Raw genomic sequence first — 19,015 nt, 5'->3', positions numbered from 1 at the left:
TTAATCTTTTTCTTCTATTGTCCAATCCCTGAATATTAACCCAACTACAAAAAAAGTTACTACACATAAAGATTACTATACAACTTTAGTTTCGTTTTTTCATCATTTTTTAAAAATTAAATGTCCCTCTCTCTCCCTTTCCTTCTGCTTTTTTTAAAATTTCATTATTTTATTCAAAACTGTATTTATAATTTTGAGTATTTTTTGTTTCAAATTATCGTCCTGAAAGGGTTAAATATTTAGTTAAATGATAAATTTTAGTTTAATATCTGAACACATTACGGATCATCGCTAGTATCAAATTATTTTATAAAATAAGTTTTCTTAGATTTACTATTTTATAAATTTAAATTTTCTGTTTTATGAATAGAAATTTAATACTTTAGTATAATTCAAATAGCAACATAAAATAAAAAAAAATGAATTTATTCTTCATAGAGTAAAATAATGGGTCTTATTGTTCTGGTCAATGAGAGTCTATTATGGATTATTGGAGCACTATGAGTATGAAACACTCTACTATTGGAAGACTCAAGCTTATTTATAGACATTTATTTCCTATATAGATTGGTCATGGATCTTGATGCAATATAGCAAGCCATTTTATAAAAAAAAATCTGTCAAAAATAGTTCATAAGGTAAAAAACAGAAAAAGATTTTTTTTACTTTTCTTTTTAAATCTAAAATAAAAATGTTGGTTATCAAATTCAACTCCCCACTCCTCAGGTGCCCCTAGAGGCCTTTAGGGGCATAACCGCTAGTGAAGAATATAAGAAAATCAATCATTCTAGTAAACAAATTGAAGAGATTAGAATGTAGTTTTGTTATTTGTACTTTAAGAAGGAGGATGAGGGCCTTAAACCTTCCTAAAACTAAATTCTTATAATAAAATATTTTAAAACCATCTTGAAACCTATTCAAATTTTATATTTTAACAGTCAAGCAAAAAAAAAACGCTGTTAGAATTATAAGGTATACGAGAAAAGTTTTAAGATAATTTGATTAATCTGTGCAATAAAGTTGGCTCTAAAAGTCCCAATTGTTACTTTTTAAAGGACTATTTTCTTTTTAGAAATATTGGTGAGGAACTGTACAGAGTGACAAAATAAAGGACCATGCCTAATTAAAAATTGGTATTAGGTAACATGTCCGCTTGTTGCTTTGAAGGTGTCGGGTTTGAGTCTGAATCACACCGCATCATACTAGATATGTTAAAATGACTACTAATGCTGCTATGTCAGGTGTATGACATCAATAGTAAGAATTGGGGATTATTTTAGCCCATAAACAGGGGCAACTCATTTCAATGCAGAGTTAGGACTTCAATACAAAGGTTGTGCAATCAAAGGATTGCTTATCAAGCGAACAGATGAATGCTTTACAAAGCAATCATAAGACGCGGAGTATGTTTCATAAGTGCGTGGAGAGGTTTGGAACCCAAAGCGACACCAAGCCCCTTAGAGGTCATGCTTTATTAAAATAAAACTTCATGCTAGAAACAAATCTAGAATAAATAAAATTTAATAAGAAAAATCAGAATGCATTTTACAATTTTACCTTTCACTAATTTGTCAAATCATAAAAATCTTTCATTAGTATTTGACATAACATTATTTGTACATTTTTGTATCTGTAGATGAAATAACAAGTAACTTTTTTTACTATTTACATATTTCTGCATATCTTTGGTATTTTTCCAATTTTCAAAATTTTTGTGGATACAAATTTAATTTAATTTTTGTTCTGAGAATCCCGTATATTATATACTTAGACTCTCAGTCATTCAGTCATCATACAAAATATGGATATTAACCCTTACAGATCGGGGGGGGGGTCATATTGACCCCCCCCCTCTAGTTTTTTCAATGTCATTTTTTTTGTAGGTGAGATAGAGAGTTGTGACTTCATGACTTTTTAAGTTTAGTAATTATACGTCGGCAGGAGTTGATTTTATTAGGATATCTGGTCTGTGTCGGTCGTGGTGTCCGGTCAAAGTCGGTTGGGTAGCACAAAATTTTTTTAAAAATTCTAAATAAATCTTAATTTCTACATTATGACTTTTGTGTATAAGGTAAAAACCTAAATTTTTTTTGGTGAATACTGACCTTATGAGAAAAGTGGTGTTATGACCGTTTGACCGCACCCTGACCGACTTTATGACCGATTTTTGTCCGGCTTTTACTACAGACATATATCATGAATATCGTGGCTTCTATTACAGATAGAGACCTATAATTTTTTTTGGTAAATCCTTGAGCAACAATAAACAGATAAAAATATTAATTGGTGCCGCCAACCGCCGTTATACGGCCGTAACCGCCGAAAATGGCGGTTTCCGTTATTTGCCGTTTTTCGGCGATGATCAGAAAAAGTAATTTTTTTGTTATGAAAAATAAAAGTTCGTCCTAAAATTTTGTCATCCTAGCTGCAAAATTGGCCGCTCTACAGCTGTTTTAAAATTTAGCGGCTGGCCGCTAAAAAGCGGCTAAGGAGCGGCCTGACTGCTATGACTAGAAAAAGTAATTTTCTCTAAAAATACACATGAACCACCAGAAAAAAATTTTACGTCTTTATCTGTAACAGAAGCTGAGATAGAGGGGGGGGTCAATATGACCCCCCCCCCCCCGATCTATTAAGGTGGGAATTGGGGCCCGATCTGTAAGGGTTAAAAACTTTGTTATTCTCCATATCAGTATTCTTATTCATTTTTTTGTTCTTTGCAACTTATGGATATGTCGACGTTGTTTTCAGTAATAAAGCTACTATATAACAGTTTATGTCTTTCTGTCTGTCAGAAGTGTGCTTTGTATTACTAACCCTTTAAAATATATATGATTGTAAAAAAAAGAAAACTACAATTCAATTATATTCTTTTGTCTTATCCCTGCCGCCTATGGCCCACTCAATATAAAGTAGTCTCATTTGCTACACTACTTTAAAAATATATTTTTATGAAAATATTTATCCTTATATTTAAAAAACATAAACATATAATGTTTTTTTAAAAGAAGCACAAACTATCTAGATAATGATTTTTAAAAGCGAAGCTTTTCTATAATTAGGGTCGGTCCGTCCGTCCGAGATAGTTAGCTTTTATTCGTTAATTTATGCATGCTAGAATTGTCCTATCAATTTCAAACTTTGCATGGTGATTCCTGTAGTAGTTAGGTACGATTTAGAAAGCGTAGCAACTCTATAATCGTTACCAGAATATCCGTACGTTCATTTTGTTTATAAGGACATACTTAAGGTAATTTGAGAGTAGCTGCGATACTATTTAAATATTTACCTTAATCCTTCAGCAAGCTTTGTCTTACCAGGATTAGCAGATTGGGCTGTATCAAATAGAGCTCTACAATAGATAGATAGTTAGTTAGTTAAATAGATAGTTATATAGATAGAAAGATAGATATATAGTTAGTTAGATAGACAGATAGACAGTAACCATGTCTTACCAGAATTAGCAGATTGGGCTGTATTAAATAGAGCTCTACAATAAATAGATAGATAGTTGGATAGATGGATAGTTACTAAGACAGCAAACTGTGTCCTACAAGGATTATCAGATTGGTCTTTATCAAATAGAGCTCTACAATAGATACATGGGTATATTAGTATAGATAATATAGGTTTTCCAGTTAGATCTCGTAGCCATAATAGATAATAAGATAGACATATAGAAAGATAGATAGATACATATTATATTATTGACTGTTTTCTCCTCCCCAGGTAGATCTATTAGCCAAGATAGATGGATTGATGAATACATATATAGATGATAGATAGATAAATTTACCTTAGATGAGTTTCATTGATATTATTGACTGTTTTATCTTCACCAGGTAGATCTCTAAGCCAGGAACAAAACTCATTTGCTAGAATAAATTGAATCATTTACTAAATGGCGCCCTGTTGACCTAGGAGACTGTTTGTTGTCATATATTTGCCTAATTTGTGAATAGAGGCTTAAAATTATATTTTATGCTCATAAAAAGTATGAAATCATGTACATATATAATGTATGTATGTTTTTCTCGAGTTTTACAAATGTTATTTATAATTTTGTGTTAAGAAGTAGAATGAGCAAATTTATTTGCCATTGTACTTTTAAAGCTTGTGTTCATTTTCTGTTTCAGTTGTATCTTCATTTTTTTGTAGTCTTTTTGCTTAAACTGTAAGATAATAAAAAGTAAAATTGATTATATGCACCAAAGGACTGTTTGAAGCTTCCCTAAAAGGGGATACTTAATCAGTTCAATGGTTGGCGAGATATTAACAGACAAAAAATAAATCTGATTACATGCTTTTTCTGGTTACAATCGAACATAGTGGTCCTTGTTTTTTTCTTATACTTTTAGATAATGAAAAAACTAATAAGGTTTTTTACTCACCAATTTTGTTCATATTATCCTCAGCTTTTCTGAAAAACAACAAGAATGTTAGTATTTTTATTAGGGTAGTCAAAAAGCAAATTGTGTCTGTCTTTCTGTCTGGGCGTAATGCTAGAAAAGCCCTATTTTTTATTTTGTTAACAAAAGAATGTAATATTTTTAGTAGTAAAGCTGTGTTTTGTCTATCTGGTTGTCCTTCTGTATTTGTGTCTTTCTGTCATTCCTTCTGTGTTTGTGTCTGTCTGTCATTCCTTCTGTGTTTGTGTCTGTCTGTCATTCCTTCTGTGTTTGTGTCTGTCTGTCATTCCTACTGAGTTTGTGTCTGTCTGTCATTCCTTCAGTGTTTGTGTCTGTCTGTCATTCCTTCTGTGTTTGTGTCTGTCTGTCATTCCTTCTGTGTTTGTGTCTGTCTGTCATTCCTACTGAGTTTGTGTCTGTCTGTCTGTCATTCATTCTGTGTATGTGTCTGTCTGTCATTCCTTCTGTGTATGTGTCTGTCTGTCATTCCTTCTGTGTTTGTATCTGTCTGTCATTCCTTCTGTGTTTGTGTCTGTCTGTCATTCCTTCTGTGTTTGTGTCTGTCTGTCATTCCTTCTGTGTTTGTGTCTGTCTGTCATTCCTTCTGTGTTTTTGTCTGTCTGCCTGTCCTTTCTGTCTGTCTGTCCTTATGTTAGTCTCCTTCTGTCTGTTTCTCGTCATTTATCTAACGCTCCTTTTGTATGTCTGTAATTTGTATATCTGTCCTTTTGTTTGACCATCCTTTCGTTTGAATTTCCATACGTCGGTCTGTCCTGTCCTTCTGTCTCTCTGTAATACTATGGTAGCCCAATTGTTTTTTAGAGGTAGAGATGATTAATTTTTCTTCCTTTAATTGCCTAGTGTGGTCTATTTCATTATTTGTAACTCTAACATGTAAGTCAAAGCATAACAGTCTCATTAATAGACAAACGGACACAAAAAGGTTGTAAAGTAGCGTCGCCGCCAGAATGCATTTTCTTAATTAAGTATTAACCAAGGAACGGGGAAAATATTTATAAATAATATAATTTTTTATGGAAAATCGACCTTAACATTAATTATTTGGCCAAAATAAAATTAAAAGCATTCCAGAAATACATAAAAACATTAGACAATCTAAATAATTAAATTTATTGAATAACAGCCCCTCTTCCTCATATTTACAAATTACAAACTATTTTTTTCTCCATAATTCCTAAAAACGCCAGGGATCTTAAGGTATAAGACTATGAACAATAATTTTATTTACATTCACAACAATCAAGAATTAAGTTATCCCTTGTCTAAATTAAAATCATTGGTTGAAGAGTTTGGACATTACTAGCTTGAACCAATCAATCAAGATTTTATAAAAGTAATTGAAGTTTTTAAGCAAACCAATTAAAAAACCTATTTATAAAACCGGTTTAATCTATTTCCTATTCCTCCCTGTAAAAAGTACAAAATATAAGATATCATAATACTTTTTCTAGTATTCATTTGAATCCGGTGGATAGAAACCGGTTCTCATGAATACGAAAAAACTATGTCTAGCATCGTATTATATCCAGTTTTCTACGAAATATAGAAATGTACAATCATAAGATTAAAACTAGTTTTTTTAGCCGGTGCCTTCGGCACCACGGGGCTAAAAAAACTAATTTTAATCTTATAATTGTACATTCTATATCCGTGGAAAGCCGTTTATAATACGATACGAGAAATAACTATTCTCGTATTCATTCGAATCCGGTGGATAGAAACCGGTTCTTATTCATACGAAAAAACTATGTCTAGCATCGAATTATATCCAGCTTTCTAGGAATATAAAAATGTACAATCATAAGATTTAAACCAGTTTTTTAGCCAGTGCCTTCGGCACCTCGGGGCTAAAAACTAGTTTTAATCTTATAATTGTACATTCTATATCCGCGGAAAGCTGTTTATAATACGATGCGAGAAATAACTATTAAGAAGCGAATCTTGTATTGACCAACTTTGTTGGTTAATCTGTAATTCTCATATTCTCGTTTCAGAATTTTTGTATAATGGTCTTTTATTACCTTGTCATATTATCCTCATTTGATTGGTCGTCCAAAGGATCTTTTGTCCAGGGTCGGCTAAATTAAAAATATTGTCAGGAAAATAAAGCAAGGATGACAACATCCATTAATAGCGAAGCACTCAAAAATAACGGATGGATAAATAGACAAAGTGAAACAAATGTTAAGTGGTCATTAAAGATATTTAGTTTATATGATGCTGAGCAGCCGAGAAAACTAAATTTTTCTCAAATCAATATGGACGTAAGGACAGACAAAGTGGATTATAGAGTAGCTTTTCTAAGAAAAAGATATTTTGATAGGTCACCAAAACATCTTCTAAAGCTCTTGTTAAAGGGAATCAGCACAAAAAAAAAATATTAACCCTTATCTTTAAATTTCAGCCGAAAAAAACTTTGATTGACTAAGCCTGTTCAACAACTTTTTGCCTCTTTTGTACCTCTTTTAGTAATTTCTGCAGCAAAATTGCTCTGTAAGTCGTACGAAGTTTTGAGTTAAAAATATTCTGTTATCAAATCTTACTTCTCATTCTCTACCAAAGTGTTGGCCATTGTTCCTGTCATTGTGCCAGCAAATCCAAGCCATGATCTAGATAGATAGATAGATAGATAGATATGTAGATAGATAGATAGATAGATAGATATATAGATAGATAGATAGATAGATAGATAGATAGATAGATAGATAGATAGATAGATAGATAGATAGATAGATAGATAGATAGATAGATAGATAGATAGATAGATAGATAGATAGATAGATAGATAGATAGATAGATAGATAGATAGATAGATAGATAGATAGATAGATAGATAGATAGATAGATAGATAGATAGATAGATAGATAGATAGATAGATAGATAGATAGATAGATAGATAGATAGATAGATAGATAGATAGATAGATAGATAGATAGATAGATAGATAGATAGATAGATAGATAGATAGATAGATAGATAGATAGATAGATAGATAGATAGATAGATAGATAGATAGATAGATAGATAGATATATAGATAGATAGATAGATAGATAGATAGATAGATAGATAGATAGATAGATAGATAGATAGATAGATAGATAGATAGATAGATAGATAGATAGATAGATAGATAGATAGATAGATAGATAGATAGATAGATAGATAGATAGATAGATAGATAGATAGATAGATAGATAGATAGATTGATAAATAGATAGATAGATAGATAGATAGATAGATTGATAAATAGATAGATAGATAGATAGATAGATAGATATATGGTTGTATAAATTTGAATACATATGATGTTTGTATGTAATGTGTAGAATTTAGAAACAATATGAATTTAAAATTAGATTCCATGAATTAAGGGATAGCACAATGTAACTATTTTGAGACCTCATTTCCATTGAATTAATATTGTCATATGGCTCAACTGTTCTTGGTTTTGAGATTCTCAATTCTTATATAAAAGTAAGGATCTCGGTAACTGCTAAACCGATATTGTTCTCTTTTAATATGAGGCTAAAGAGAAATCACACCTAGAAGAAAAATAAGAAAAATAAGACTGTTTAGATCATAAATTCTATTACCAGACGTGACCTATATAGTAACATAGAACAATCCTACCGCATTATTTGTTTGATAGTTTATTTTGGCTCTAAAAACATTTGGATTCTCTTTTGGAAGGATATCGATTTGCCATGGGAAATTGTTTCGTACAATAATTCGATTGCTAATATAATGCGGTATAATCATATGTGACTTAATATAAAAACAAGGACGACTACATCCATAAGTAGCGAAGCTCAAAATTTATTGATAGACATCTGAAAAAAATAATCTTTTGAGTATGTTAAAAAGAAATAAATGGAATAAATCACGAAACCTTTTAAAAATGTATAAAGTCTTTAGAGGCATTAAGCTAAAAAAAACGTAAAATCTAGGAATCGATCTAGCACCCTAACTAATAGCAAGTCTTTATTAAACTTGGTGAAAATATGTATAATGTTGACTTAATTAATCCTTAAAAATTCCAGCTTTTTATCTTGAACAAAAAGTCGAAAAAATCATGAAAACTTGAAAAACTAGGAATCAATCTAGCACCCCAACCAATTATCATATCTTTAAAAAAAAACTTTATAGAAATATGTAGAAGTTGACTTAATTAATCCATAAAAATTCCAGCCGTTTATCTTGAACAGGAGTTTAGATAATGATGAAAATTTGAAAAACTAGGAATCGATCTAGCACCCCAATCAATATACAAATCTTAATCAAATCTTATTTTAGCCCACTGCGAGTTTCACTTTATTTGAGAACATGAAACTGTCAAGTTACATCCAAAATTAATAAATCTATTTTTAGCGACCGTTTAAAAAAATCACAAATATTTATGCTTTATATCTACACTAGCGGCTACGCCCCTAGAAGCCTCTAGGGGCACTTAAGGTAGAAGGGGAAAAGTCGACCTCCTCCCATTTTAAATTTGAGTTTCAAAAGAGAAAAATTATTTTTTTGGTGGGGAGGGTGGTAAAGACACCCTCCCCAAAATTAGTTTAAAACCTTCCCAGGACCTATAAGAAGCTTCATTGTAAAGGAGAACAATATCGGTTCAGCGGTTAGCGAGATCCTTCGGGACAGACAAAAAAACATTTACTACTTTATATTATAGGATTGCAAATCCCTAATCCCTGATATTTTGAATAAAGGAAAGTTTTCAAAACATTTCTATTATGTTCTACATCTATCTTAGCTCAGGGATTATAAGGGATAAGACAATGGACGATAAATTGATATACATACCCGAAAGTACCCATTCTGTGGATAATTTTTTTTTAAGTTTGGACACCACTATATTGGAACCAACCAATCTGGTTAAATTACAGTCCAATGTCTCCTCCCTCCATGAAAATCTCTCTAGTATCTTGTTAGAGGTCAGTTGAATTTGAGTTGCCGATTGTATACACAGTTGCCTCGGTGTTTCCTCATCCTATCTCAATATTTACTATTAGCTAAAAAAAGCTTCAAACTTCAAAAAAAATCAAAATTTAAAAAATCAAAATTTTGAATGTATATGTTTCGGTACAACGGCATTTGCCTGGCCGTGTACAAGATCTTTTAGTACAGACGTACTAAACCTGCTACTTCCCACATGATTCAAAACCAGCGTAGTTACTAATACAATTTATTGTATGAAAACGGTCACGCTGAAATAAAAATAACAAAATTAATAATCAAATATTAAAATGTTAAATACATCATAAAGAAAATAAATCTTGTAAAAGAAAATAAATCTTTTTCATTTGGGAATAATCATCTTTTCCTTATAAAAGGTTTCGTGATTTTGAATTTATATTTCAAAATGTATAAAAGAAGTTAGGGTTATTTTTGCTTAAAATTAAATCAAAACTTAATGCGAGTTTATAATTCATGGATAAAATCATCATAGACTACTATTAAAATATTCTGGTACAAAAATAAATTAATTACGTGGTCTAATTTTAATGAAAATAAAGAAATTAATTTGCCGTCTTTAAGAAATCATTCCACTCTATTAAAAATGCTTAAAAGAAAGAATTCTTACCGAGGTCATTGAACATGTCAAACCGGGAAGCACTCAAGGTATTTTCAGCACGGATAACACCACATTTCAATGTGAAACATAGTTTTTCATACACAGAAACTCCGCACTGTCCAACGGAAAAAAAATAAGATGGCCACATGGGCTTTGTTTTAGGCTTGGTTGCGCAAGCATTGTTTGGAATGCCGCACACACTTATGAACTTTTTGAAAATAGGCGCTTTCTAAACTGCCAATAATGATAAGGAAAACAAAAAGGATAAAGGTTCGAGTTCACAAACGCAACATACTATTATACTTCCGATACAGTATAATAAATCGATTTTTGAAGTTTGAAGTTTTTTAGCTAGTAGTAAATATTGAGATAGGGTGAGGAAACACCGAGGAAACTGTGTACACAATCGGCAACTCGAATTCAACTGACCTTGTTAGAAACTTTGCTATGCTATAGTTTTTCGTTCTCTCCCCTAGTTATTAAGGAAGATCAAAATATTTAATTTCTGTTTCATATCTCTTACAGCTCAGTATTCTTTTTAGATATTAGGAGATGTTCAAATAGATAGAAAGAAAGATTATTAGATGTATTATAAATGTATGAAATGAATAAATAGATTTTGAAATACATGTATATAGATAACTAATATTAAAGATAGAGAGATAAATAGACAATAAATTTAAAGTTAGTTTTAAAAGCTATTGATCCATCTCAACCCAAGACTACTTTATCAAACTAACATCTTTGTACAGGCCATACATAGGCGTCCAAGGGGGGGGTAATGGGGCGATTACCCCCCCCCCCCTACGGCACCCCCAAATTTTTTTTCATTTTACCCCCCCCATTTAAAATTTACCCCTACCCTGGGGGTGCCGTAGGCACCCCCAACCATTTAGGAGGGGGTATTTACCCCCCCCAAACAATTTTGGGGGGGTAAATACTCTCCCCAAAATAGAAAATCTCTAACAAAAAAAATTTTACCCCTGTCAACAGATTTCAGGGGGGGTAATTACCCCCCCCAAGCAAATTTTACCCCCGGGGTAAAAATTTTGGGGCGGGTAAAAAAATTTGCGGCGCGCTTCGCGCGCCATTTTACCCCCCCCCAAAATAAAAAGCTTGGACGCCCCTGAGGCCATATATATATTTCAATAACTAAGGTTATCATTATCAATCGTCTTCAATTTAAAGTTACATAAAAAGGTAGTTATGAAAATTACAGATAGAAATGGCGATTAATAGTTTTGAAAATACATGTATAGTAAGATATATAAGTTGGAAAGAATTTTAATGTTAGAGGGAGATTTGAAATCTGCATCAAATTTTAAGGATTTTTATAAAATTTGTTTGTTGTATAATTCTTTATCTAAAAGCGGAAATACAATTTAAGTTAATTAGTTTTGACATCTGTGATTGGTGGATTGAAAATTATCTTCGCTCTGATAGGAGAAGCTTAAGTGTCGCACATCATTCAACCAATTAGAGCGCAGAGCGCAGGTAGTTTCCAATCCACCTATCCTATTGGTCAAAATTAATGAACTTAAATTGTATTTCCGCTTTTAGATAAATATTTATACAAAAAACGAATTTTATAAAACATCCTAAAAAATTTATGCAGATTTCAAATCTCCCTTTAATATTGAAATTCCTTCCAACTTATATATCCTAATGAATAGATAGATATAAAGATGGCCATGCAGATAATAAATAGAAAGAATGATAAATTTATTTGAAAATACATGTATAGGCGTATAAAATGACAGATATACCTAGATTAAACAGATAAATAATATATAAAGTGTGTTACCTTTTTTTATGTTTTTTTATCATTTGGCCACAACTTGGTCAAAAATGCTCACAAATCAGACCTTTTTCGACCGAAGATGCTCAAATGGTTCCTTTACAAGCCCAATCAATCATTTTTAAGATATCATTATATTTCAAGGAAAATTGATGAAAATACTAAAAAACAGCAAATTTGGGTGTTACCTTTTATATGCACAGATATCAACAGAAAAAATACTTATTTTTACTTTTCTGTGATTTTTAAAGTTTGATTCTGTTAAATTGGCTATTCTTGAAGGGATTTATGCATTGATTATACTGAAACATAATATTGGGCTGAAATTAATGTATTTCAAAGAAAGAAATTTTGGAAAATAAGAAATTCGACCTCTATCACTTCAGAGGACAGCTGCCAACCTCCAGTTGACAGGATGTAGTTAAATACTTGTTAGCAATAATAATTAGCCCAACAAGTAAAACAAAAAGTTTTTTAATATGGTAAAAAAATGATAATCCAAATCTTAATTTTGGGGATGTGGATCTTAAAGACGCTCTTGCTGTTGGTGATGAAGACCCAGATGGTATCCAAATACATGAGCATTATGACAACTTATCTATTAAACTATGGTCCGATTTTTGTAGTTGTAGCATACTCCAATAAAGATAAATCCCTAAACATACAATCATGGTTTTTAAATTCTCCAATTTATAAGGTAAATATGGTAGTTTTTAAAAGATGGTTATATTTCTTGTTACAACTTTTAATTGAAGGCTGCTACAAATTCAAAAATTGGACCATAGTTCAATAGATGAGTTGTCATAATGCTCATGTACTTGGATACGATCTGGGTCATCATCACTACCAGTAAGAGCATCCTTCAGATCATCATCCCCCAAATTAAGATTTAGATTATCATTTTTTTACCATATTAAAAAACTTTTTGTTTTACTTTTTTGGCTAATTATTATTGCTAACAAGTATTAAACTATATCCTGTCAACTGGAGGTTGGCAGCTGTCCTCTGAAGTGATAGAGGTCGAATTTCTTATTTTTAAAATTTTCTTTCTTTAAAATACATTAATTTCTGCCCAATATTATGTTTCAGTATATTTCAATGCATAAATCCCTTCAAGAATAGCCAATTTAACAGAATCAAACTTTAAAAATCCCAGAAAAGTAAAAATAAGTATTTTCTATTGGTTTTATGGTATCTGTGCATATAAAAGGTAACACCTAAATTTGCAAATTTGCTGTTTTTAGTATTTTCATAAATTTTCCTTGAAATATAAAGATATCTTAAAACTGATTGATAGGGCTTGTAAAGGAACCATTTGAGTATCTTTGGTCAAAAAAGGTCTGATTTGTGAGCATTTTTGACCAAGTTGTGGCCAAATAATAATAAAACATAAAATAAAGTAACACACTTTATATAGATAAATATATTTTGAACTAAATTTTAAATACATAGATAATAACATTAAATATAGATAGATGGATTGATTACATGTTTCTAACCTGAGACCTTCGATAACTTTTTCCTGTTCATCTTCGTCCTTAACATCTTCTACCTGTAACAACAACCACAATTTACATTTATTCAAATCGATGTATTATTACTTGGATGTCACACCAGACTTTCATGTACTCCAAAAAAGTGATGTTCGCAGCTGGATAAGATAGCGATAACTCTACCCCATCCCTTCCTCTACTACTAAATAAACGAACTGACCAATAAATAGGGTCCATATTAGCAAGCCAAATTGATGAAAAATTTTCCCCTGTCAATATATTCACGTATGTCCTAGACAAAGCCCAAATTGTGTTAAAATGATCCATGTGACGTCACATAGATGATTTTTTACACAATTTGGGCTTTGTCATATCCTATATACATTATATTAAAAAAAACATCATTAACTTTTATACTGAGATTCTGTCTATAGGTAGGACAACCAGGAAGGAAGGGGACATAGAACTGTAAATTACACTAGTACCTAAAGTTTTATAACCACGTTATCTTATGTGTTATCTCAATAACCCCTACCCCTCTAATTTTAATTTTTTGGGGGGGAAGATATTAAAATTTTGAGAAAAAAAACTCTATCAGTTAAGTGGATAGAGAGATCTTAAAGAACAAAAAAACCTTAGGTTAAGGATAGGTTATTGTTATTTTACCTTTCTTAAGAATCCATTATAAAGATTTTTATCAAAGATAGAAGAAGATAGGTCACTACAGGACCCCGTTCCCTCACTAGTTTCTTCACTTGGGGCTTTCTAAATAGATAGATAGATAGGATATGGTAGGTCACTACAAGACTCCGTTCCTTCACTATTAAAACAAGTTTTTGTTAGCCCCGAGGGAGCAAAGGCCCGAATGAACAAAACAGGTTTTATTTTTTATTTATTTTAATATACTATTATACAATGATATAGATTATTTTTCAAAACGGCTGAGAACCGGTTCCAATCCAATGGATCGAACCTAAACTGCAAAGTAGATCAATAAAAGTTAGTTAATTGGATTTTTAACACTAAAATTTCACCTTTGGTTTTCTGAACTTTTTTGGGCTAGCTCTGGCATTTCTTTGGTCTTCTTCCCGAATTTTATCATGAAACTAAAAAAATATTTCCGTCTTAAACATCTTGTCTGTACTTCGTTCTATTGATTTGTAATAATAGACTGGCCCGATTTATATCAAAAACACATTTTTTTCTTCATGTCTCCTAACTTTCCCTCTGTTCTCCTTCCATTCATTTTCCATCCCGTCTTCGTCCCCTTATAAACATTTCAAAGTTTTTGTGTTCATAACGTAAAGATAAATGATTGTAGTTTTATTAAATCAAGCATAAGGAATTCGATAATCTTTATGAGAAATCCTTTACGTCGATGTTTAATATGTTTACTTAGGTTAATTTTACTATTAGTTTTATTTGTGCTTGCGGTTACGCACGTAGCATCTAGTGAAGGAAAGGTAGTAGTAAAATAGTATGAAACCATTTGAAACTTCCATAAAATCAGCAAATCAAGAACGTCCAAGGAGGGGGGGGGGTAAAGGGGTGATTACACCCCTTCCCCAAAATAAATACTTGGACGACCTTGCGTATATGAAATAAAGATTACCACCCCCCCCCCCCTCAAAAAAAAAGAAAATTAAAAGCTTGGACGTCCTTCCAACAAATCTTACAATTTAATGTACTTTTTATATGATAATGGTAATTCCTAGGATAATTAGGCATGTTTACAAAAAGTTACCCTGGGAAGAGGTAATGTCCAGTCTAGAACCTGGCTGGCGTCCTCCGTCAATTTGTCAGGTAGCGAGGATTTTACAAGTAATTTTCCCTAGATAGATAGATAGATTATAGATGGGTAGATTAATATATGAATGCTTACGTCCACGGTCAGTTTGTCAGTTAGAGTGGATTTGTCCTAAGTAGATAGATAGATAAATAAATGATAAGATAGATAGGTAGATAGATATATTGAAGGTTAGATAAATAAATAGATAGGGCGTCCACAGTAAATTTGTCAATCAACGAATTTTACCAATGATTTTTTAAATAACTTACCTAAGATAGAAAATTGTATGAATAGATGTATAATCAAGAAATTAAGGAAATATTTGATCTTTTGTACTCTTAAAGAAATAGAATATTATTATGCAAGTTTCCTGCAACTATAAATTTATAATATTTTACTTAGAATTCAAATATAATTTCTTTCGAATTAGAATATATAATATATATTTTCTAGAGTAAAAAGATAGATTTATATTGTTAAGAAGGTCCCTTAAGACTTTTTACGGAAAATGTTTCAATGTCAAAATATATGTATATTATCACGCAAATATTTATTTTTACTAAATCCTAATATATAAAGTTGTAAGGTTTTTTTTGTATGTAGCTAAAGAATTCAATTATCACTGAACCGACTGAACCATTTATGCTAGGTGTAATCGACTAGTAATATTATATGTTATAGAAGAAATAAAATGTTTTATTATAAGTATTGGCGTGCACAAGGCTTTGTCAAGGGGGTGCAAACTAAAAAAAAAATTCTTAGGAAGTAACTTGATACAATACAAATCCTGTTATAACTTATTGAGTTACCTTAAGTGTAGCCAATATACCATAGCTTAATTTTTGTCCTGTTCGAATCTGATTTGCAACTTTTCTAAAAATTTGATTAAAATGTTAATTGGTTTATTAAGTAGGGGGATATCTTAATAAATGTCTGTCGAACAATAACCATCACCCCCAATTACTTTTGAAATAAATTGAAATTTTGTTGGTATGCCTAACTCCCAGCCCTGCGTTTTTCCAAGCTCTGAGGGTCCGAGGGACTACCTAACCTAAAGTAAAATACAAAAACTCCGCTACCACAGTTATTCTGAATTTTATTTCAAAATAAGAAATGGGGGGGTCAATGCTCCACATGGCACTTTGAGCGAAAACTTCGGGAATATGTATGTTCATAAAAAAAAAACAATTATAAAATGTAGAAAACACCCCTATTAAAAACATTTGATATTTTTAATTTTAATATTTTATCTTTTTACCAAAGAAATTTTATTCAAAATATTATAGCTCTTAATGTTTATATTAAAATTTATCTTATTTTATTATTAAATTAAACATTTTTTATATTTACTTACTTTTAAAATATGTTTTACCATTTTTCGTTACATTTTTACCTTGAATTTTAGAGGGTTAATATCTATTTAATCCTTTAATATTAGCTTTATTTTAGGTAAATTCTACTAATAAAGGTTTAAATTTTACCTTCCTTTATATATAGCTGTCTATTACTCGTTTATAATCGTTAAAAAATAGCCTTTTTATTCATAAAGCAAAGTTTTAATATTTTTGTATCAACTTTTTATGAAAGCATATTTTAGAAGCGGATATTCTCTACACCTCCTTCGTGTAGGTATGTACCTTATATCAATAGGACCAGTCCTTAAGCTAGACGAATTTAGAAAAATATACAATAGTGCCAATTTGATTCTTAATTACTGAAAATCACAAAATGTAATAAGTTTTCTATTCTCGCAGCAGTTCTGAATTAGTGGGATTAAGTTTTTTTTTTGGTTTTAAAATCTTTTTCATGACATTAGTATAATTTGACTTACTTAAAAGTTTTCTTGCGTTTTGTGTCAGATCCCTGAAATAAAAAAAAAATATGTTTCAAATTTTATAAAATAAGAATCAAAGAACTTAATTGTAGTGAACCACTTATCGGGCTGGATACCGGATATCCGGCATTAGAAATAAGCCGGATTTCCGGTATCTGGCCAAAAAAGTATACGGCCCAACCCTGTAATAAAAACTTTCAAAATCATATGACATACTGACAGTATATAATAAGTAGAGGCAGTGTTGCGGAGCCGGGAGCCGTGGAGCCGCCATATTTTGCTGGAGCCGGAGCCGTAATTTTCGTTAAAAAACGTCTCCGGCTCCGGACTAGATAAATAAAGAGATTTTTTATAAATTACAATTTGGTAACTCTGTTTTGTCATGTGCAAATGCCCCTATTAAGTTTTTCAAGTACATATTTATCAAAAATTTAACTTTTAAAACTTTCAAAAGTCAAAAATAGACGTGGGAAAAAAATATGTCGAGTTTTTTCTTGATTTTAGGTCGGAGCCGGAGCCGCACCAAAATCAAACGGCTCCGCAACGCTAAGTAGAGGTGCTGCAAAAGTCAATATGGTTGTATGTATAGAAAATTAAAAATAAAATTATAAAGGATCTTCACTATAAAGCTGACCTGAGTTTTATAATCAGCAAACTGCCAGGCTTGGGTAGGAAATACAATCTAGATATAAATAGATACAATATCAGTTGCATTAGATAGATTTATATTTTAGATATTCAATAAGATGTGATTTTGTTGTACCTCTATCTATCTATCAATCTATCTACTTATTTTTCTATTTACTTATCTATCTACATGTCTATCTATATATCTATCTATCCATATATCTTAATAAATGATAAAATAATCTATCTATTCACCTATATATCTATCTATTTACTTATCTTACTTTTTATCTATGTATCATATCTATCAATCTATCTTTCTACATATATAACTTTTTATCTATTGATTTATATATCTATCTATGTTATTACCAGTTTTGAAGAATGATTGGAACTTCCTCTCATCTTGTCCTATTCAAGCTGTGAGTGTTTTCAGGGACTACAAGCATAGGCATTTGAAATAAACCTTGGATTCTTCTGTGTTTTGTATATTTACGAACTGGACTATCCTGGTTTATTAAACAATGAATTTCAATTAGGGTAGGTTTTATTGGGTGCTGGATAGCCCTTCAGAGCTTGGGCATTGCAGATATAGATCTAACAAGGTTAAGTATAGAAAAAATCAACTCCTTTCCAATTTTTATCAAGTTAATTTCAAAATAAGGGAGAAGGAAGGGCTACAGTGGTCAACCAGAAACATGTGGGAAAGCACCTGTTTAGAGAAAAATAAATAATAAACCATTATATTTTCATCTCCCAATGCTTTTCCTTTGATTTCTGAATGGTAATAGTTCTGTATATTTGGTATTCTAACTGTCAACTCATTTTTTTCTGAAAATAATTTATAATGAGTAAGGAAAAATAACTTTTTCACATGTATTCAGATTTTTTACACATTTTTGGTTAAAGGAAGCCTGTCGAAAATACAGTAATCTAACTGCTAAAATACTGCCACAAGTAGAACTAATACCCCAAATTTGAAGCTTCCACCTTCAATGACACAAAAGTTACCGAATATTTAGCCTATTTAGACTAGATTTAGACTATAAAAAGGGTTGTTATTATTGTTGAAATGTAATTAGTTACTGACATTCTAACTTTGTGCCCAAAGTGCCCTTATAGTTTGATTCAAGCTGGTGGAATTTTATATTGAAATTTCTGATGTAAGAGCTGCAATAATTTTGAAGATTTTTAATTCCTTCAACATTCGTTTTAAGATGCATACTTTTTTTGTTATTTAAGCTGGAGGCTTCAACATTGGTTTATTAGATCTAATTGTGGCAGTCATTTTTGCAGTAATAGAGTAGTATTTCCTGCAGGCTTTCTTTAAATAAACAATTTTTATACTTTCGCCATAAGAGAATTCACAAATACTACTTGAAATATATTACTTAGAGAAGGGAATATATTTTTGTTTTGTTCAATATTTTCATCTATATTATATTCAATATTGGTTTCACAAC

At 31.0% G+C, this 19,015-nt stretch overlaps 1 protein-coding gene across 1 annotated transcript; it reads right to left on the bottom strand.

The window, feature by feature from the left end:
• Positions 1-3,273: 3,273 nt before the first annotated feature.
• On the bottom strand, positions 3,274-17,993 carry LOC145321983 (uncharacterized). The gene is made up of 13 exons (XM_080163704.1): positions 17,925-17,993; positions 17,560-17,607; positions 16,923-16,954; positions 15,901-15,964; positions 15,047-15,133; positions 14,337-14,408; positions 13,969-14,067; positions 13,309-13,361; positions 6,974-7,039; positions 6,452-6,508; positions 4,392-4,420; positions 3,797-3,875; positions 3,274-3,352 (listed from the first exon to the last, which is right to left on the bottom strand). Exons 1-13 carry the CDS (start codon positions 17,955-17,957, stop codon positions 3,286-3,288), a joined length of 786 nt encoding a protein of 261 aa, XP_080019830.1. The 5' UTR covers positions 17,958-17,993; the 3' UTR covers positions 3,274-3,285.
• Positions 17,994-19,015: the final 1,022 nt, after the last annotated feature.

This window comes from Acartia tonsa, chromosome 6 (genome assembly GCF_053477335.1).
Source record: "Acartia tonsa isolate MP-2025a chromosome 6, ASM5347733v1, whole genome shotgun sequence".
Taxonomy (NCBI): Eukaryota; Metazoa; Arthropoda; class Copepoda; order Calanoida; family Acartiidae; genus Acartia; species Acartia tonsa.
The sequence above is the reverse complement of the archived record's forward strand: the minus strand, read 5'-3'. Positions and strand labels throughout refer to the sequence as shown.

Bases quoted from the DNA above. Each gene is read 5' to 3' on its own strand.
- LOC145321983 (XM_080163704.1), bottom strand. From the start codon at position 17,957: ATGAGAGGAAGTTCCAATCATTCTTCAAAACTG. The intron at 13,362-13,968 runs GTAAAATAACAA...TTGTTGTTACAG, and splicing joins ATAATGGATTCTTAAGAAAG to GTAGAAGATGTTAAGGACGA. The intron at 6,509-6,973 runs GTAAGATTTGAT...TTTTTAATTTAG, and splicing joins ACTTTGGTAGAGAATGAGAA to CCGACCCTGGACAAAAGATC.